General features: G+C 44.3%; 1 protein-coding gene across 1 annotated transcript in view; it reads right to left on the bottom strand.

Annotated features, from left to right (window-relative positions):
• The window catches only part of LOC119969088 (transmembrane gamma-carboxyglutamic acid protein 1-like), a 28,782-nt gene extending 8,266 nt beyond the window's left edge, over positions 1–20,516 (bottom strand). Inside the window, exons 1-2 of the mRNA XM_038802290.1 lie at positions 20,208–20,516; positions 2,926–3,086 (exon numbers count right to left, since the gene is read on the bottom strand). Of these exons, the coding sequence (XP_038658218.1) occupies positions 2,926–3,086; positions 20,208–20,262 (216 nt within the window). The 5' untranslated portion in view covers positions 20,263–20,516. The remainder of the gene's footprint in view (positions 1–2,925; positions 3,087–20,207) is intronic.
• Positions 20,517–21,815: the final 1,299 nt, after the last annotated feature.

Raw genomic sequence — 21,815 nt, 5'->3', positions numbered from 1 at the left:
TCTCCCGGGAAGCTCTCTTTTCCTGTGGATGGGAAGGACTGGAGGCTGTGGCTAAAAGTAGCAGAGGTTAGCAGCAGGTATATGTTGCCCAGGACGTAGTGTTGAAAAAACCTCATGACCACGTTAAAATCAGGAGATACCTCTTGGTGGCATCCATTCCTCTAACTTCCCAGCATCTGTAATTAATATTCAAGCTAGGCAGCTCCACAGTACACCAGAGCACTCTTGACAATCAGCAAAGGGTTTTCCGAGATTCTCTTTATGACCTTTCTTATTTAATGGCAAAAATGACTTGGGAAACTGCAGCTTATTTTTTCACTAGATCAGAAATGAAAGGAAAACTTTGATGATACTGAGAAATATTATGAAGTGTTTGATAAGGTGAATAACGAAAAACCAATGAGCATAAAGCGAATCATCAAAAGAATGGACATGAGAATTAAGAATTTCTAACATGATAGATCATTAGTATATGGAATATATTCCCTGCCATAAATAGAAATGGAATCAAAAGTAGTGAAATTTTTGTAAAGAAAAATTTCAAAAGGTCACAAGTATGACGGTTAAGTTATCACCATCTGTGCTTCAAAGGTAACCTTGCAAACCAGCACAATGTTTGCACATGCTCAGTGCTGAAAACCAGGTCATTTTAGATGATTTAAGCTCAAACCCTTCCTTTGTGCATGCTAGGGTGAAGATCTCCAAAGCTTAACTCTGGAAAAGCCCAGAGAACTCCAGCACAGACTCCAAGATGTGATGTGTCTCTTCACAGGAAACTACTTGAATAACTGCTCAGTAGTTTGGTTTGGAGATTCTCTAAACATGCCAGAGTTCCCATGCATATCAGGAAGGGGAAGGTCAATTGACAAGAAAAGCTGTGCAGTAACGAAAACCGAATGCCAGCTATTTCTTGCGGTCACTCAACTGTTCAGCCTGCACTTTCCACCTCTGCATACTGGAATCTAATCACTCCCTCCTTTGTCAGCCCCTATCTTCGCCATCACTTCCAGAACGTACTGTATGATCCTGCTTCCCCCGATTCCCATGCATGTTGGTCTTTCTGCCCAAGGCAAATGTGTGTCATTCCAGATTCACACGCTACTTGAGAAATTTCTCTGGTGACACTAATCTCTCCTTCTCAAAACAAAAGCCCTGTCTGAAGGTTGGAGCTCAGCAACTTTCTTATATTGTCGTACACCATTAGTGCGATTCTCCTCTGCCCACGACGAGTCGGAGAATAGCGGGAGGGCCTTCCCGACATTTTCCCGACCTCCCGCTATTCTCCCTCCCCCCCCACCACGGCCGCCCCACGACACGAATCGCTGCTCGCCGTTTTTTTACGGCGAACAGCGATTCTCCCCTAGCCAATGGGCCGAGTTCCCAGGCCTTTACGGCCGTTTTCACGAACGCAAACACACCTGCTCTCACCGTTCGTGAAAACGGCCGCAAAGTGCCGTTCCCGACAACCATGGCACCGATTGGCACGGCCGTGTCAAGGGTGGCATGGGACCGCGATCGGTGCCCACCGATCGCGGGCAGCGGGTCCGAAACCCGCGCACTCTTTGTTCCTCCGCCGCCCCGCAGGATCAGTGCGCAGGTTGGAGCCATCCAATCCGCGCATGTGCGGTTGACGTCATCGTGCGCGTCAGCTGCCGTGACCCTTGGCGCGTGGGCTTAGCGACGGTTGCTAAGCCTGCGATGCCATGCTTCGCGGAGCCGCGCTGCTAGCCCCGACCGGTGGGGAGAGAATCAGGTCCCGGGCGGGGGGGGGCGGAGGCTGCCGTGAAACACGGCCAGTTTCACGGCAGCCTTTACGACTCTCCGCATTTGCGGAGAATCCCGCCCCATGTCTCTCCTTGTTTCCATGTGCATGGGGAGGGGGAACGTTGATCTAAATGTACTGATTAACTTCACAACCGTGAGATATCGTTTACAAATCATGCTTCAGCTGATGTTAAAGATACTCTCTCCCAAGTAGTAATTTGACCTGCTCACTGCCAGGCTAGCAATTTTATTCTCGTGAACAAAGAATTTGCATACTGGCAAAATAATAGGTTTTTAAAAACATAATAGGCGTTGCACAGGGAACAATCGAAAACAAAATCCAACTTGTATTATGCATATATAAACTTGCCAATAAAGTTTAACACAGCAGTTTAATGATGAATGCAGGATGACAATTAGCATTTAAAGCATAAGTCTACAATACTTTTAACCCAGAAATAAACATTTAAATTCAATCTTCGGTAAATGAAGGGATAGCGAAGCTGGCTGTTGGAATTTAAAAAAAAGTTATTCCAGTACCAGCATTTTAAAAAAAATCCCCAAAACTGCCACAGCATGCTTCAATCCCAATTTTAAAGTACTGAACCAGACAGTTGCTGCAGATGTTATTAAGCCCTCTCACGCAGTCCAGATTTTCAAATTAAAGTAGAATACTGTGGCTGATGTAAATTTCCTTGAAAATCCTTAAACGCATTACCATCTATTTCGCTCTCCCCATATCATCCATTCTGGCCCTGAAGCACCAGATTGCAGAACCATACAACACAGGAGACCATACAACACAGGAGGCCATTCAGCACAACATGCTGCACATAGCCCCACTCCACTCCTCTGCTCTTCCCCTTTAGCCCTTCAAATTTTATCCAAATACCCGTTGAAAGATATTTTTGGATCTACTTCCACCACCTTTTCAGGCACTGCATTCCAGATCATAATTCCCATGTATATTGTTCCCCCCTCATATTGCCATTTGTTCCTATTATGAAGTAAAGAGTGTCCTGGCCTTTACACCCACACACAAGACATTGCAGCTGAAAATCAGCATCATCTGCTGTCAACAAGGGCTACTTTCAAAGCCAAATATGAAGGATAGTGCATCACCCCATCTGTCACCCAGCAGTCTGTTACATTTCAACTTACAGTCCTTTCATAATTTTCAAAAACTTCTCTAGCTTCTTCATAAGTACAAACTTCCTCTAGACATTCCCGTTCTAGATTATCGCGGCGTAGTTCTTCCAAGAGGGTATTACTTCTTCGAACTCTTCTCAGAACAGAGTTGGCATCACCTTGTGTCAGGAACACTATTAAAAAAGGAAAGTGGCTTGTAAATTTACTAAAAACGTCATTATTTTAGTTACTTTATGCATTTACCAACTTAAAATTAATCACAAACCTATTGTGTTATTCCATACCACAAATAAGAATTTAGTCCAAATTTTAAAGCTTTTTTTCAATATTTCTGGAGCATCTGATTTGATTTATTTACATCCAGTCACCAAACCCACACATGTACTCAAAACTACAAATCAATTTAATCGTGTTACAATTTTCACATTTAGGTTACCGGCATGCCAGAATATTTGTCACGACTGCCCAAATTTGGCTTTTTGGTGAACCTGTGGAAACCTCGGAACGGAGTAGGGAGAGGTTAAAGATGTCAGCAAACACACCTGCCAGTCGGTCCACGCATGATCCAAGTGCACGATAGGGATTCCGTCAGAATCTGTTGTTTTCCGTGGGTTCACTTGAGAAGGCTGATCGAACTTGAGACTGGGACGGTAGAAATGGGTGTCTTGGGGGAGGGGTGTGTCTTTGACTCCTTCCGGTATTTTCATTTCATACATTTTCAATGACGAATGGGTGGGGTCAAAGTTTTAAACTATTAATTACTCATCCTACCTACGTTAATTAAATCAGTTCAATTAAAGCAGCCTGTTCTAGTTTCATTGGGATTATAATTGTATACATTGCTGGACATCTGAAACGAGCTACTTTTAAGCAAGTCGCACTTCAATACCAGCATTTAATTCAGTAAGGGGACAAAAGGCTCTTCAAACATCTCTTTGCTTTCTTTCTTTTGTGGGATATTTGCATACATTTTACTAGACAACATATTTGCACATATTGTTCATTATCTTTTTCCTATGTCCCCTAAAACAGCGTAAACTCATTCAACCTTCCGATCAATACAGTTTTTGTTGTTTCTCCAATTTGAATTTGCTCTCTTCAACACTGCCATAAATGCGATACCAAATTCTTCCTTAATATAGAGACACCTGCTGTATATTTCCTGTTTTTGCTTCAAGAGTACAATGTTTTAACATTTTCCTCTCGTCCACTTTCGGGCTCAGATTACCCTCAAATTGATTAGATAAATGGAGGATTGGAAAAGAACATAAGAAGTGGATGTCGGAACAAAGGTGGAATTTGAAGGCCTGCAACTTATGTAATAAACTTTGAACTATGAAGTGACTGAGTTCTGAAGTTTTTACTGGAGACACTGCTGTTAAAAATGCATTCATTTACACTAAAATTGGGGTTGGTAGGCCTACGCCCAGGAATCTTACACGCAAACTAATCAAATGCATATTTAAAAGTGTAAGGTATTAAATGTCACAAGTGCTACAGGCTGTGGTGGCATTTTAGATACTCAGGAATGTTGAGCATTGCACAAGAACTCGAACTTCCTGTTGTGATATAACTAATCTCCACTTTAGGCTATATCAATGCAGAACAGAAGAATTCCAGAATTTTTTAGATTCATATATGGTTACAAAAGAAACAAAGAGCTGAAGTGAAACCATCTTAAATTTCCTGGTCACCTGCCAGGGGGCATTTCAATAGATCACATCAGGATACACCAAATCCATAATAAATGCCTCCTGAGTATCTAAAATTCCACCACAGCCTGTCGCATGCCTATCATTTGATACTTTTATTTAATAAACTGCATTTGATTAGTTTGCATGCATGAATCCTGGGCGTAGGTCTACCGACCCCAATTTTAGTGTAAATTAATGCATTTTTAACAGCAGTGTCTCCAGTAAAATCTGTGTGTTTAAGAACTCAATCACTTCATAGTTCAAAATTTATTGCGTAAGTTGCAGACCTTCAAATTCCACCTTTGTATAAATGGAGGTTGGATGTCAGAACAATCAATTTGAGGATAATCGGAACCTTAAAGTGGACGAAAGGAAAATTTAAAAAAATTTGTACACGTGAAACAAAAACTAGAAATATACAGCTAGTTGCTCGCAATTAGGGAATAATTTGATTTCACACTTCATCAAAATAAGCCCTTTTGGAAGTGTTGAAGAAAGTAAATTCAAATTGGAGAAACAACAAATACTGTACAGATCGGAGAGCAATGGGTTGAATGAATTTAAGCTATTTCATGGGACAGAGGAAAAAGATACGTAACAGTATTAGGTAGGCCTACCCCCAGGAATCAATATATAGTAAAATATATGCAAAATGGTCCAGCTTGGTGTGGTCCCAGTTTATTATTTTTAAAGTACGTATTTAAAAATAACAATTGGGTTAATTGAATTACGAGTACCCAAAAGGGTACACAATCTCCAAACAGGAGATTACTATTAGACAGAACAAATGCTATAAGCAATTCACAGGAATTTCTAAATATTAAGTAAAATGTCAAACTGCTATTTGATTAATTGACTTAATGCTAATACATTACATGTGCCTATTTACATAATTGAGTGAAAGCCTAGGTGGAGTACTTTCTGCTCAGATTACTCTCCCATCCCATCAAATTATATAGAATCTACAGACATTGCTTTGAGATTGTAGATCTGATTTTTCATTATGCATGAAAATCCTTGATTCAGGCTCAATTTTCCACTATAATTCAACAGAAAAAAATCCCACTTAAAAGTCATAGGTTTGTGATTTCAAACCAGCCAGGAAGTTGGCCGAGGGGTTTGTTTTTAAGGTCCCTTGTACATAGAAAGCCACATTTATTCGCAAGCAAGTTTTATTATTTTCCTTGTATAGAATTAAGAGATTTCAAACAAAAAGACTCCCTAGATGTTATATTGTTCATAAAGAACTAGGAACTACTTTTCAAGTGAGCATATACCGCTGCCTGCCGTATTCACTATCCCATTGCAATCATGTGCCGAGTAATTTAGTATTAGTCCACCAGTCATCAGTAAGAGAAACACTCCTGCATTTAGAGTGTGAATGGCCCACATTGTGCATAATTTCCCAAAGCTGGAGGAGCAAAGAAGATAATCTGCACATATGCCATAGCACTAGCTGCTGTGTTCTGATAAGAATTTAAATGTTCCAAAGCTTCTGTTTGGTGAGTATGTATGGCTGAGTATGTGGGTGTGTAAGGGGGTAGGTTGGGGAGGGGAGGAAAAGTGAGAGTAATTGGAGGTAAACCTGAGGTGACAATCAGAGACATGAACAGGAGGGTGAAAATAATAGGATACATTAAAGGGTTAGAGCACTGATTCCCAACCTTTTTTACGTCATGGTGCACCTTCATAACCATGATGAATTTTGAGGCACACCTACTATTTTCTTCTACTTAACTTCTCTCTAAAAATGTTCTCTAAAACCTCCTAAAAACATGTCAAGCCACCATTTAAATGCAAGTTTCATTAGTTTAAAGAGGTTTACAATCAAAGCCTTATCACCAGCTTTATGTCAAAAACAATAAATATTTTTATTGAAAATGTATGCAATTTGAAAGTTTCCCATTAAAGATATTAACTGTTTTCAGTTTTTTGAGGTCTGCATTTTCCAATGTGAAAGTTCATAAATAAAGGCAATACTGTAGGCAGCATCTTACTGATAATGTTAATATGACACCTTGTCCTGCCTTAGTGAGCAGTTTCTTGATCTGGGGAAGAACTGATACAAGGGCAACTCAATTCCTGCTCCACTAACACGTGCTCCCTCCTTTTGTATTTTTTTTAATACATAAGCCAATGTTGAGAATGCCAACTTACACAGATAAGTTGAAGGAAATGCTAAGGGTACTACTTTTGTACAATCTGAATTAGATTATTGTTCTGCCCCCTTACACACCTACATACTCACCCATACACTCACTCACTAACACAGCGAGAAGCTTTGGGACATTTAAATGTGTCCAGACACAGTGCAAACTCCATTCCGAGCTCTGCAAATCCTTCTTGTTTTTTTAAATGACAGTTTATTTGACGATTCAAGAAAAAGTGAACTAAATGGACCATGTACTAATTCAAAGCCTTCCATACCTTTGGATGGGAGGTAGCATTCAAACTTCCCTTGCATAGCGTTTTGAGATGTGTGAAGATGAGGTATAGTTATGCCAGTGGGATTTGCTGATGCCAGCTTGAACATTTCAATTGACCCACTGGCTATTTCTTCCTACCAAAGAGCCAATTTTGATCCAAAACCTTGGAAGTTTATCTGCAGGCGTCAAATGTTCTTGTTTTTCCCTTACATTTTAACATTCAGATGACTGACTATATCTGGTAAATATGCAAGCTCAGCAGACCAGGAATCATCACATGTTAAATCTTTGTGTGGCAATTCATGCAGAGCCGAAAACTCTTTCAGTGCGTTATGGAACTCATAAAACACGACAGAGAGGACCTGTCCCCGATTCAGCCATCACACGTGTGAGCATGAGTAAACCCTGGTACACGGATCGCATCCCTTCATATAAAATAGTAAACAAGCTTAATTTCAAAGGATGTGACAACACATTAATTCATGATTTTCACTGTTTGGTCTAACACTGCAGTTATAGTAACAAGGGCTTCACGGTGCAGGATATTGTGGCCGACCTGGATTATCAGGATTCTGTTCTTTCACTTTACTCATGAATCCTTTGCCTTTTCCCAACATGCAAGCTGCTTCATCAGTGCAGATGCCATTGCACTTGGTCCAGATAAGATCGCTTCCATCTAGATTAGCAGTTGTGACATGATAAATTTCCTCTGGTCATATGAATGTGTAATTCTTTGCAAAAGAAGAAATTCTCTTTGATAGTCCCCATCAATATACTGACATGGGCCAAGAGCTGGCAGTGGCAGATTTTTCACTTGTGTCTAACTTCTGTTCAATATCAACTGACATTTCATTCGTATGCCATTTGATTGTATTGTATTGTCAGAAAGAGGAAGAGTGTCAATTTCTTTGGCAGTATCAGCTCCCAACATTACTCTCACAATACGGGGTTTCAGCAATGGTGTTCGGTTTCTTCGATTTTGTTATGAGCTCAGCTACCAGGTAACACATTCTGAAACTCACACACACGCCATCATATGTTAATTGCGCTTTACGTTTTGTTCTCTCAAGCACTTGAGTACTGTAAATCCTTGATGGAGAACAAATTGTGTTTTGTATTGCAATGGCAATTCAAATTACATTTTCTTGAAAATTATGTTTTCTGGGATAGAGCAAGAGGCATCACGAGTCCATGAAAATCCAAAGGTCAAGTTACTGTCACTTGGTGTATGAACCTCTTATTATTTTTTTCTCCCAAGTTTCCATTCTTTCAGCCACATCTGAATCAAAGTGGAATTCTTCACTTCTCTTCAATACTTTATCGATGGCAAGCTGGTCAAGCACACCACACAATAAATGCCCTCAAGAATTACTTACAAGCACTATATTTGCTCTTTGGTCATGCTAAGCAGAAATCCGCTCTTCCAAAAGGTGTATCCTTGCCCAATATCATATAGCACGGAGTTACCAACCTTCAGCTGCCTTCTCAGATCTTCAGGGCTTCTCCCTGACCCCAGCTCACGAGGCCTGCTGCTTGTAGCAATTTCGGTAATTGGAGCCGGTTTTGCTTTTCTTGATGGTTTTTGTCTTCTTCCCTTGTGGGGAACTTTGTTTTTTTTTTCCTTCTCCCAATGTTCTCTCCTGTTTCATAAAAAAAAAAAAATCCCTCCTCATCTCTCTTGTTTCTCCCAGAGTTTTTGCACTTTCCCTTTTGTGTAGGTGCAAATATCCTCGCCTTCAGCTCTGTGGTTGGCTCTCTCTAATTCCCAAAAAACCTGGGATTTCCCATGCATGCACAGGGTTGTCATGAAGGCAAAACTTCAAGCACAAAGTTAAAATATTCTGCAGTAGGGCATTTAAGCAACTTGTTTGTAAAATTGACAGATATTCATTTAAAAGAAAGACTTCCTTGGTGACGCCTTATTAAATACATCAATATCAATCATTAAATTCACACATTTTTAAAACTAGTGCAATTACCATCACATGTTTATCATCTTATTGAAGTGATAGTGCAAAGCTTCCACATGCGGACATGGCCCCTCTCCTTTGTGAACACTGAAGCAAAGTATTCATTTAGGGCCTCTCCTATATCTTCAGACTCCATGCACACGTTCCCACTACTGTCCTTGACCGACCGGCCCCAACTTCACCTTGGTCATTCTTTTATTCCTCACATAAAAGTGTAAAAAGCCTTGGGGTTTCCTTGATCCTACCTGCCAAGGACTTCTCATGCCCCCTCCAGGCTCTCCTAAACCCTTTCTTGAGCTCCTTTCTAGCTATCTTGCATCCCTCAAGTGCCCAAACTGAACCTTGTTTTCTCATCCTTACACAACTTCCTTTCTTCTTTTTGACAAGACATTCAACCTCTTTTATAAACCATGGTTCCCTCACTCGACCATTTCCTCCCTGCCTGACAGGGCATACATATCAAGGACACGCAGTATTTGCTCCTTGAACAAGCTCCACATCTCAATGGTGCCTATGCCTGACAGTTCCTGTTTCCATCTTATGCTCCCCAATTCTTGCCTGATCGCATCGTAATTATCCTTCCCCCAGTTATAAACCTTGCCCTGCCGTATGTTCCTATCCCTCGCCATTGCTGTAGTGAAAGTCACCAAATTGTGGTCACTATCTCCAAAGTGCTCTCCCACAACCAAATCTAACACTTGACCCGGTTCATTACCCATTACCAAATCCAATGTGGCCCCACCTCTTGTCGGTATATCCATATATTGAGAGAGGAAACCCTCCAGCACACACTAGATAAAAACAGCCCCATCCAAACTATTCAAATTATAGTGGTTCCAATCAATATTTCTAAAGTTAAACTCACCCATGACAACTACCCTGTGACTACACCTATCCAAAATCTGCATTGCAATATTTTCCTCCACATTTCTGTTACTGTTTGGGGGCCTATAGAAAACTCCTAACAAAGTGACTTCTCCTTTTCTATTTCTAACTTCAGCCCACACTACCTCAATAGACAGATCCTCCTCAAACTGCCTTTCTGCAGCCATTATACTATCCTTGATTAACAATGCTACTCCTCCAGCTCTTTTACCACCTTCCCTTATCTTACTTAAACATCTAAACACCAGACCCTCCTAAACACCAGACCCTCCCAACAACCATTCCAGCCCCTGTTCTAGCCACGTCTCCGTAATGGCCACACCATGTTGGTTCCAGGTACCAATCCATGCTTCAAGCTCACCAACCTTATTCCTGATGCTCCTCGCATTGAAGTAGACACACGTCAAACCACCTCCATGCCTGCAGGTCTACGCTTGTGACCTTGGTACCTTCCTCAGTACTGCACTACCCTCAACTTCCTGAACTCCAGCAACGCTATCTCCTGGACTACAAATCAGTTTCCCATTCCCCTGCCAAATTAGTTTAAACCCCCACGAAGAGCTGTAGCAAATTTCCCTCCCAGGATATTGGTGCCTCTCTGGTTTAGGTGTAACCCACCCAGTTTGTACCGGTCCCACCTTCTCCAGAATGTGCTTATTCAAATAACTGAAACCCTACCTCCTACACCATCCCTGTAGCCACATGTTTACTGCACTCTCTCCTTGCTCTTCACCTCGCTAGCACGTGGCACCGGCAGCAAACCAGAGATGACAACACAGTCTGTACTGGCTAGCTACTGTGCGTCCCATTTAACCCCACATCAATCCCCCTTTACCGCACTCGCCTTGTATAACCCTCCTTCAAGCTTGGTTGAAGAGTTGAAGTTTTAGTTTTTCCTTCTGGTAGCTTCCTCCTCTTTGGCTCAACGTGAATATTTGTCTGATTTCTGACTCAAGAAATGCCTTCAGATGTTTCTCTGCGTTAAAACCAAATTATTAAGTGAGACTGCTCTGCGCTTTTCAAGGAGACACATCCGGAGTGAAGCACATCCAGAGTGGGAATTGCAACTTGGTAATTTGGTGCAGTGAAGTAATTCGGTGCAGAGTGAGAGAAGGTGCTTTTCGGAGGTGCTTTTTAACCCTGGTAAGTGACTGGCAAGTAGTTTTTCTTTTCATTGTCTAATTTATTTATTTTTATTTTGAAATTCTAGTTGTATAAGTTTACCTAAGGTTTAAGACATGGCAGGAGATCCCAGACCCGTGTCATGCTCCTTGTGTGCGATGTGGGAGCTCAGGGACACGTCCACTGTCTCTGGCTCTTTCACGTGCAAGAAGTGTGTTCAGTTGCAGCTCCTGTTAGACCGCTTCACGGCTCTGGAGCTGCGGATGGACTCACTTTGGAGCATCCGCGATGCTGAGGAGGTCGTGGATAGCACATTTAGCAAGTTGGTCACACCGCAGGTGAAAGTTACTGAGGGAGATAGAAAATGGGTGACCAAAAGACAGAGCAAGAGTAGGAAGGCAGTGCAGGTGTCCCCTGCGGCCATCTCCCTGCAAAACAGATATACCGCTTTGGATACTGTTGGGGGAGATGGCTCACCAGGGGAAGGCAACAGCAAGGTTCATGGCACCGTGGCTGGCTCTGCTGCACAGAAGGGCAGGAAGAAAAATGGCAGGGCTATAGTGATAGGGGACTCGATCGTAAGGGGAATAGACAGGCGGTTCTGTGGACGCAATCGAGACTCCAGGATGGTATGTTGCCTCCCTGGTGCAAGGGTCAAGGATGTCTCGGAGTGGCTGCAGGACATTCGGGGGGGGGGGGGGGGGGGGGGGGGTTTTGAACAGCCAGCTGTCATGGTGCACATAGGCACCAACGAAATAGGTAAAAAACGGGATGAGGTCCTACAAGCGGAATTCAGGGAGTTAGGAGTTAAACAAAAAATTAAGACCTCAAAGGTAGTAATCTCAGGATTGCTACCAGTGCCACGAGCTAGTCAGAGTGGGAATGTCAGGATAGATAGGATGAATGCGTGGCTCGAGAGATGGTGCAAGAGGTAGGAATTCAAATTCCTGGGGCATTGGGACCGGTTCTGGGGGAGGTGGGACCAGTACAAACCAGGCGGTCTGCACCTGGGCAGGACTGGAACCGATGTCGGGGGGGGGGGGGGGGGGGGGGGTGTTTGCTAGAGCTGTTGGGGAGGGTTTACACTAATGTGGAAGGGGGATGGGAACCGATGCAGGAAGTTGGAAGGTAGTAAAACAGGGACAGAAGCAAAAGGAAGTAAAGGGAAAAGTGCAAGGCAGAGAAGACATAGTCAAAAATCAAAAAGGGTGACAGTACAAGGTACAGTGACTGAGGGGAGCTCAGTGAATAGGCCCAGTAATACTAAAAGGAATAAAACTGGAGATGTTAAGATTCAAAACAGAGGTAAAAAAACCAACATAAGTGTACTTTACCTGAATGCTCTTAGTGTTCGGAATAAAGTAAGTGAGTTGATGGTACAAATCATTGTGAATGACTATGATTTAGTGGCCATTACCGAAACAAGGTTAAAGGATGGTCACGACTGGGAGTTAAATATCCGAGGATATCAAACTATTCGGAAGGACAGAGTGGATGGTAAGGAAGGTGGTGTTGCTCTGTTATTTAAGGATGACATCCGGGCAATAGTAAGGTATAACATCGGTGCGATGGAGGATAAGGTTGAATCTATTTGGGTGGAAATCAGGAATAGTAAGGCAAAAAAGTCACTGATAGGAGTAGTCTATAGGCCACCAAATAGTAACGTTATGGTGGGGCAGGCAATAAACAAAGAAATAACTGATGCATGTAGAAATGGTACAGCAGTCATCATGGGGAATTTAATCTACATGTCGATTGGTTTAACCAGGTCGGTCAAGGCAACCTTGAGGAGGAGTTTATAGAATGTATCCGTGATAGTTTCCTAGAACAGTATGTAATGGAACCTATGAGGGAACAAGCGGTCCTAGATATTGTCCTGTGTAATGAGACAGGGTTGATTCATGATCTCATAGTTAGGGATCTTTACGGAAGGAGCAATCACAATATGGTGGAATTTAAAATACAGATGGAGGGTGAGAAGGTAAAATGAAATACTAGTGTTTTGTGTTTAAACAAAGGAGATTACAATGGGATGAGAGAAGAACTAGCTAAGGTAGACTGGGAGCAAAGACTTTATGGTGGAACAGTTGAGGAACAGTGGAGAACCTTCCAAGCGATTTTTCACAGTGCTCAGCAAAGGTTTATACCAACAAAAAGAAAGGACGGTAGAAAGAGGGAAAATCGACCGTGGATATCTAAGGAAATAAGGGAGAGTATCAAATTGAAGGAAAAAGCATATACAGTGGCAAAGATTGGTGGGAGACTAGAGGATTGGGAAATCTTTAGGGGACAACAGAAAGCTACTAAAAAAGCTATAAAGAGTAAGATAGAGTATGAGAGTAAACTTGCTCAGAATATTAAAACAGACAGTAAAAGTTTTTACAAATATATAAAACAAAAAAGAGTGGCTAAGGTAAATATTGGTCCTTTAGAGGATGAGAAGGGAGTTTTAATAATGGGAGATGAGGAAATGGCTGAGGAACTGAACAGGTTTTTTGGGTCGGTCTTCACAGTGGAAGACACAAATAACATGCCAGCGACTGATAGAAATGAGGCTATGGCAGGTGAGGACCTTGAGAGGATTGTTATCACTCAGGAGGTCGTGATGGGCAAGCTAATGGGGCTAAAGGTAGACAAGTCTCCTGGCCCTGAAGGAATGCATCCCAGAGTGCTAAAAGAGATGGCTAGGGAAATTGCAGATGCACTAATGATGATTTTCCAAACTTCACTAGACTCTGGGGTGATCCCGGTGGATTGGAAATTAGCAAACGTGACACCACTGTTTAAGAAAGGAGGTAGGCAGAGGGCAGGAAATTATAGGCCAGTGACCTTAACTTCGGTAGTAGGGAAGATGCTGGAATCTATCATCAAGGAAGAAATAGCGAGGCATCTGGATAGAAATTGTCCAATTGGGCAGACGCAGCATGGGTTCATAAAGGGCAGGTCGTGCCTAACTAATTTAGTGGAATTTTTTGAGGCCATTACCAGTGCAGTAGATAACGGGGAGCCAATGGATGTGGTATATCTGGATTTCTAGAAAGCCTTTGACAAGGTGCCACACAAAAGGTTGCTGCATAAGATAAAGATGCATGGCATTAAGGGTAAAGTAATAGCATGGATAGAGGATTGGTTAATTAATAGAAAGCAAAGAGTGGGGATTAATGGGTGTTTCTTTGGTTGGCAATCAGTAGCTAGTGGTGTCCCTCAGGGATCCGTGTTGGGCCCACAATTGTTCACAATTTACATAGATGATTTGGAGTTGGGGACCAAGGGCAACGTGTCCAAGTTTGCAGATGACACTAAGATGAGTGGTAAAGCGAAAAGTGCAGAGGATACTGGAAGTCTGCAGAGGGATTTGGATAGGTTAAGTGAATGGGCTAGGGTCTGGCAGATGGAATACAATGTTGACAAATGTGAGGTTATCCATTTTGGTAGGAATAACAGCAAACGGGATTATTATTTAAACGATAAAATATTAAAGCATGCCGCTGTGCAGAGAGACCTGGGTGGGCTAGTGCATGAGTCACAGAAAGTTGGTTTCCAGGTGCAACAGGTGATTAAGAAGGCAAATAGAATTTTGTCCTTCATTGCTAGAGGGATGGAGTTAAGACTAGGGAGGTTATGTTGCAATTGTATAAGGTGTTAGTGAGGCCACACCTGGAGTATTGTGTTCAATTTTGGTCTCCTTACTTGAGAAAGGATGTACTGGCATTGGAGGGTGTGCAGAGGAGATTCACTAGGTTAATCCCAGAGCTGAAGGGGTTGGATTATGAGGAGAGGTTGAGTAGACTGGGACTGTACTCGTTGGAATTTAGAAGGATGAGGGGGGATCTTATAAAAACATTTAAAATTATGAAGGGAATAGATAGGATAGATGCGGGCAGATTGTTTCCACTGGAGGTGAAAGCAGAACTAGGGGACATAGCCTCAAAATAAGGAGAAGTAGATTTAGGACTGAGTTTAGGAGGAACTTCTTCACCCAAAGGGTTGTGAATCTATGGAATTCCATGCTCAGTGAAGCAGTTGAGGCTCCTTCATTAAATGTTTTTAAGGTAAAGATAGATAGTTTTTTGAAGAATAAAGGGATTAAGGGTTATGGTGTTCGGGCCGGAAAGTGGAGCTGAGTCCACAAAAGATCAGCCATGATCTCATTGAATGGCAGAGCAGGCTCGAGGGGCCAGATGGCCTACTCCTGCTCCTAGTTCTTCTAGTAAAAACCAAATTGTTAAGTGGGACTGCTCATGTTTTTTTTTCCAAAAGGCATGGATACCAGTGGTTCACCAGAGATTCATTGTCGCTTCTTCTTCAGTCGGACTCCCTGATTATTAAGTTGGAGCTGTTGAGCATGTCATCAATTTGGAACCACAATGTTTCCAAAATATGAAATCTCTTTAAAGCATATGATAAAACAACTTGAGAGCGTGTAAAAACCATTGATCGTAGACACAGAACATGCGCGTTTAAACTTTTAGATTTTGAAATAACAGTACATCAGAGAGTACAGTAGCTTATAATTTGGGTTCCTGCAGAGGGTGGCAGAGCGGCGACACTGATTGGCTGTTGTGGGGAGTGATTTGCCTCAAGTGCAGTCACTGCAACTATACGCAGCTCTCAGTGAGGTTAGACTGCAGGGACAAGTTGAGGCAAGTATCCTGCAGAGGACGGCTTCCGGTGATGGCGGGCAGGAGGCAGCCGCACATTGGAGGGCTCCCACTCAGGAACAGCATTTTCGGGGTCTAACACACGGTACCAGGGGTAACAGGTGGCAAAAGCAGGGACAAGGCACAGTGAAGGAAGATGTCGAGAACAAGTAAGAAAAATGGCCGTGAAAAAGTCAGCTGAAAGTCCGTTGGGGAGTGGAAAGGTCACCGCGGGCACAGCAAGAAAAATGGAGGCTGGGGCACCAGGGGAGGCCGCATTGCCCACGGCTGAAGAAATTACTAAGGTGATGGCCGCGGAACTCAAAAGGCATTTCACAAAACACATGGAGACCATGAGGAAGGAGATGGGGGATGAATTGAAAGTGCTGGTGGAGGAGGCGATTGCCCCGGTGTGGGCGGCGGTATTGAGCGCAGTGGCGGAGGTATGGGAGCAAGGCGAGGCGCTGAAGGAAGTGAAAGAGACATTGTTGCAGCACAGCGATCAACTTACCTCAATGGGGAAGGAGATGCGCAAGGTGATAGAGATCAGTGAGGGTCTGCAAGCCAAAATGGACGATTTGGAAAACAAATACAGGCGACGGAATCTGAGGATTGTGGGTCTTCCCGAAGGAGTGGAAGGCCCGAGGCCGACTGAGTATTTTGCCACGATGTTGGCGAAGCTATTGGGGGAGGGTGATGATCCCTCCCGATATGAACTGGATCGGGCTCATTGGTGGTGGAGGCCTGTACCAATGGAGAGTGAGCCGCCAAGAGTAGGGACGCTGTGTTTTCGTAGGTACAGTGGGAAGGAGAAGGTCCTGTGCTGGGCAAAGTAGAAGCGGGTGGTGCAGTGGGCTGGAGCACGCATATATCAGGACTTTACGGTAGAGCTGGCGCGGAGGCGGGCTGCCTTAAGCCGGGTGAAGGCGGCGCTGTGCATCAGTAAGGTGCGGTGTGGCATAGTATAACCAGCTAAGTTGAGGGTGACCTCCAAATCCAAGGACTTTTATTTTGGGATGACGGAAGCAGTGCAGGATTTGCGAAGGCAGAAGGGCTGTGGCTGAATTGAGAAGTGGTCATGTACCGATGTAACTTCATGTAGCTGTATGTTTTCACTGCAGCAGGTGTATGTGCTAAATGAGCCAACATTGTATATACTTGGACAAGGGAAGAGAGGGGACTTTCACTTGCAATGATGGTTCTTGGGAGCGTATGCGGTGTTTGTGTGCTAAAGGGGATTTCTTGGTTTTCCTGGGGTCGGGCAAGGGGGAAAGAAACCCGGGTGGGGGCCTCCACGCTGGTCGGTTTAAGCCGGCCAGTGAACGGAATTGAGGTGGGGGGAGGGGCTGCGGCCATCGGAACCTGGCAGAACAGGTCCCGATGAGTCTAGCCGGGGTGGAAAGATGGGGGGGGGGGGGGGGGGGGGGGGGGAAAGGAACAGTGGTTGGGGGCAGGATTTTTGTAAGAGGAAGTGGAGGGGAGGAGTCAGGGGGGGCAGGGGCTTGCAATGCATGGGTGTTGTCTACTGTACTCTTTTGGGGATTGGATTGCATTGAATGTTAGGGGGTGGGGGGGACCCTATAGGTTGATGGTGACCAAAGGCGATTCCCAATTCCTTTCTCTTTTATTTCTCCTTTGTTTGTCCCACCGTGCAAGGGTTTGTTCTATTTAATGCTTATATTGTCAGGTGGGTTGTTGCTTGGGGTGGTGGGAGGATGGGATCGTTGTTATTGATAAGGAAATTGACTTTGTATTTGTTACCGTTTACTGCTTGTGGGTGGGGTATAAATTCTAGAGAAAAATGTGAAAATGGAGAATAAAAATATTTTTAAAAAAAATATCTTGCAGAGGGCGGCAGAGCGGTGATGCTGACTGGCTGTTGCGGGGAGTGAATTGTGGAAAGCTGCCGTCGGATGAGTTTCTAGAACTAATATATTTACTGCTATATTAATTCTAGAAACTCACCCAACAGCAGCTTTCCACAATTCTTTTTTTTCTTCAAAAAATATACTTTATTCATAAAATTTATAATAAACTTTACAGAACATTTCAATTGTCTTGACTGTACATTTCCATCTGAGTTACATTCATTTGTCTTTCTTCAATTCAATTGGGATAACGTTACACACGTATCCTACTTTAAGTTACAGTTCTTTCTTAAATATTTACATTGCTTTGTTTCTTTCATACATTGTGGTATTGAAGACCCGGACCGAGGGGCTTTACACTGTTACCAACCCCTCGTACATTTGCTGGCAAGACCTTACACAGTGGTCTTTCCCCATTGCGCCTTGGCGGCAATCGCTCCCGACCGGCAGAGTTCCCGACGGCGTGGAACTAACATGCTATGGCTGGCCGGGACTCTTCAGGTGGCAGCTGCGGACTCAGTCCGCGGCCGCCCTGGTTTGGGGGAGGGGGGGGATTGGGCACCGGTGGGGAGGGCCTTATGGGCAGCCAGCAGCTTTCCACAATTCACTCCATGCAGCAGCCAATCAGCATCACAGCTCTGCCGCCCTCTGCACGATACTTGCCTCAACTTGTCCCTGCAGTCCAACCTCAGAGAGCTCCTTATAGTCACAGTGACTGCAGCTGAGGCAAATCACTCCCCGCAACAGCCAATCAGCATCACCGCTCTGCCACCCTCTGCAGGACCCCAAATCATAAGACTATTGTACTCTCGGATTTACTGCTATTTCAAAATCTAAAACGTTTAAACACATGCATGTTCTGTGTTAGGGGCAGCACGGTAGCATGGTGGTTAGCATAAATGCTTCACAGCTCCAGGGTCCCAGGTTCAGTTCCCGGCTGGGTCACTGTCTGTGTGGAGTCTGCACGTCCTCCCCGTGTGTGCGTGGGTTTCCTCCGGGTGCTCCGGTTTCCTCCCACAGTCCAAAGATGTGCGGGTTAGGTGGATTGGCCATGCTAAATTGCCCGTAGTGTCCTAAAAGTAAGGTTGGGGGGGGGGGGGGGGGGGTGTTGGGTTACGGGTATGGAGTAGATACGTGGGTTTCAGTAGGGTGATCATTGCTCGGCACAACATCGAGGGCCGAAGGGCCTGTTCTGTGCTGTACTGTTCTATGTGTCTACGATCAATGGTTTTTACAGACTCAAGTTGTTTTATCATATGCTTTAAAGCAATTTCATATTTTGGAAACATTGTGGTTCCAAATTGATGATATGCTCAACAGCTCCAGCTTAATAATCAGAGAGTCTGACTGAAGAAGAAGCGACAATGAATCTCTGGTGAACCACTGGTATCAATGCCTTTTAAAAAGAAATAAACGCAAGCAGTCCCACTTAATAATTTGATTTTAACGCAGAGAAACATCTGAAGGCACTTCACAAGAGTCAGAAATCAGACAAATATTCACATTGAGCCAAAGAGGAGGAAGCTACCAGAAGGGAAAACTAAAACTACAACTCTTCAGCCAAGTTTGAAGTAGGGTCATAAAGGAGAGTGAGGTAAAGGAGAATTAATGTGGGGTTGAATGGGCAGCACGGTAGCTTCACTGTTGCTTCACAGCGCCAGGGACCCAGGTTCGATTGCTGGCTTGGGTCGCTGTCTGTGCAGAGTTCACATTTTCTCCCCATGGGTTTCACCCCCCGCAGCCCAAAGGGTAGGTGGATTTGCCAAACTAAATTGCCCATAATTGGAAAAAAATACGTGTGACACTAATAAAGATTATTATTCGGAAGTTTAGGGCCTAGGCAGCTGGAGTACAGTCATCAATGGTGCCAGGAGGCCAGAGATAGAGTAACCGGTAATTCTCGGAGGGTCGGGGATAAGGCATGGTGAGGCCATGAAGGAATTTGAACAGGATAGGAATTGGGAGATGTTAGGGGAGTGAAAGGCAATGTAGTTTAGACAGTACACAGGCAAACGTGGTGAGGATACGGACAGCAGACTTGCGTGCGAATTGAAAGTTTAGGATCACTGGAATAGATTTCTGGGAGGTGACAGAGGCATGTATGTGACTTTCGGCAGACACAATGCACGCCTTTCATCTCCAAAGTCCAAGCGAAATTCAACAGAAAAACAATTTGCATTCTGCTTTTAATGAAGCAAAATAAACTGTTCCAAAGCACTGACTGCATGCACGGTGAACTGAGAGAAAGGGAGGAGTGGAATGATTGCATCAGTTATTCGGTTCCACCGTACCCATTCACGTGGTAAAATGCCTTTCCAACACTCATTGTTCCTGTCGCCTGAACAGAAGGCTGGATATATGCTATCTCTGTGCCATTTTATATCAAACACTGCACCGTAATAACCTTACAGTACACCCTCAATAGAGTAACACCCACATTAGTTTAGAAACTACTCAAACTTCACTTTAATAGTAAAAGATCGCTAAACCCCACCCCTAGTGCTTTGAACACACTCTTGGGTCGTTACTTTTCGCTTAATAAAAAAGTCTTACCAAACACCAAGAACCTAGCATTTCACAACACAAAGTTTCGCCAGTGATTAACCCACCGAGCTGCCAAATCCTAACCGAATACAAAGGTGTTACGGTAAGTAAAAAAAAAGGATGTGACTGCATTGAAACAACTCACATGATCGATCCGGCTTCACAGGACAACAGCCCGGACAGAGGGAAAAAGTGGACATGAGTCACCGTCAACAGTTATTTAAACCAGGCTGCCTTCCTGAACTCTCGAAACTTTCACACATTAAAATTATCGGTATAAGAACAACGTCGTCCGGTGTCTCGCAGGAAACTATGCTCCGACGTCCAGTCCAGGAAATTTCACTGCTCCTGCTCCGCTCCCACCTCCTTCAAAAGTTTCCGTGAAAGATCATGCGCACAGCCAGCCCCCTGCTTTGTCACAGCCCAGTCTCTGAATGGACAATTTCCAGGCAAAACCTCGTTAAAGGAGCAGGCTGCGCATTTTGACAGCTCAACTTCTGCTCTTTTGCTTTTACACCATCACCGACGCATGGTGGCAGCAGCCGGGTGTACCATCTACACGATACACTGCAGGAACTCACCAAGGCTCCAGAGGCAGCACCTTCCGAACCCACCACCACTACCATCTAGAGCAGTGATCTTCAAAATCGGGGGCGCGACCTGCAGGTGGGTTGTGGGCGTGTCGGGAGGGTCGCGGAGCCGTCCGTCACGGCGCTCCCAATTGCGCAAATTCATGTGCAACAGCCAGCTTTTAACTATGCCGGCTGGGACCAGCCCTTTTACCAGATAAAAAATATGTGGGCACACTGTGCGTGCGTGCGCATGCACAGAGATTTGCGCAAGTGTACAGGTGAGCAGGCACGCATGCACAGTGCGGCCGCGTTATTTTTATATGGTAAAAAGGCAGCTCGCAGCCGGCATAGTTACAATCTGGCTGCTGCTCGCTCTGCCCGGTTCGGAAGTGCTCAGTTCTTCCGAACGAAGCTAAATGAGATAGGGGCTGGTTTAGCTCACTCAGCTAAATCACTGGCTTTTAAAGCAGACCAAGCAGGCCAGCAGCACGGTTCGATTCCTGTACCAGCCTCCCCGGACAGGTGCCGGAATGTGGCGACTAGGGGCTTTTCACAGTGTGGTGAATGTGATTCACACCGGATTATAACCTGTATATACATGTGCCTATATTGTAAGTGCAGTTGCACTGCCTGACCTCCAGGGGGAGTAGCTCTGGGAATGCTCGAGAGTTGTATGGGACTTCTCCCTTGGCTCCGCCCAGGACTCCTCCCCCTGGAGCTGCTGTATAAAGATCAGTGCCACAGGGTCAGCCGGCCAGTTCACCGAAAGTTCAATGGCTAACAGGCTGGCTCTGTTGTAAGTATATTAAAACCGCTATTCTAATCCTACAAGCACGTGTCCGTAGAATTGTTGGTTCCAACAATTTAATATACTTAGGAAACAGTCGAAGAAATCATGGAAGCAGCCCTCAAGCCTGGACGCCTAGAACTCGACCCACAGGATGCAGAGGCTAAGGAAATTTTTTCCCACTGGCTGAGATGTTTTAAAGCCAGCACCGCCGGAACAACGGAGGAACAAAAACTCAGCCTACTGCACGCGAGGGTAAGCCACAGAATCTCCACACAGCTGAATCCGGCCGGTTCTTACACCGCAGCGCTGGCAATACTGGACAAAATGTACGTTAGACCCATTAACGAGGTTTATGCCACGTGTTTACGACTCGCCGCAGCGGCCTACAGAA

The sequence above is a fragment of the Scyliorhinus canicula genome, chromosome 7, assembly GCF_902713615.1.
Source record: "Scyliorhinus canicula chromosome 7, sScyCan1.1, whole genome shotgun sequence".
Taxonomy (NCBI): Eukaryota; Metazoa; Chordata; class Chondrichthyes; order Carcharhiniformes; family Scyliorhinidae; genus Scyliorhinus; species Scyliorhinus canicula.
Note: the sequence above shows the minus strand (reverse complement) of the source record. Positions and strands in the feature narration are given on the sequence as shown.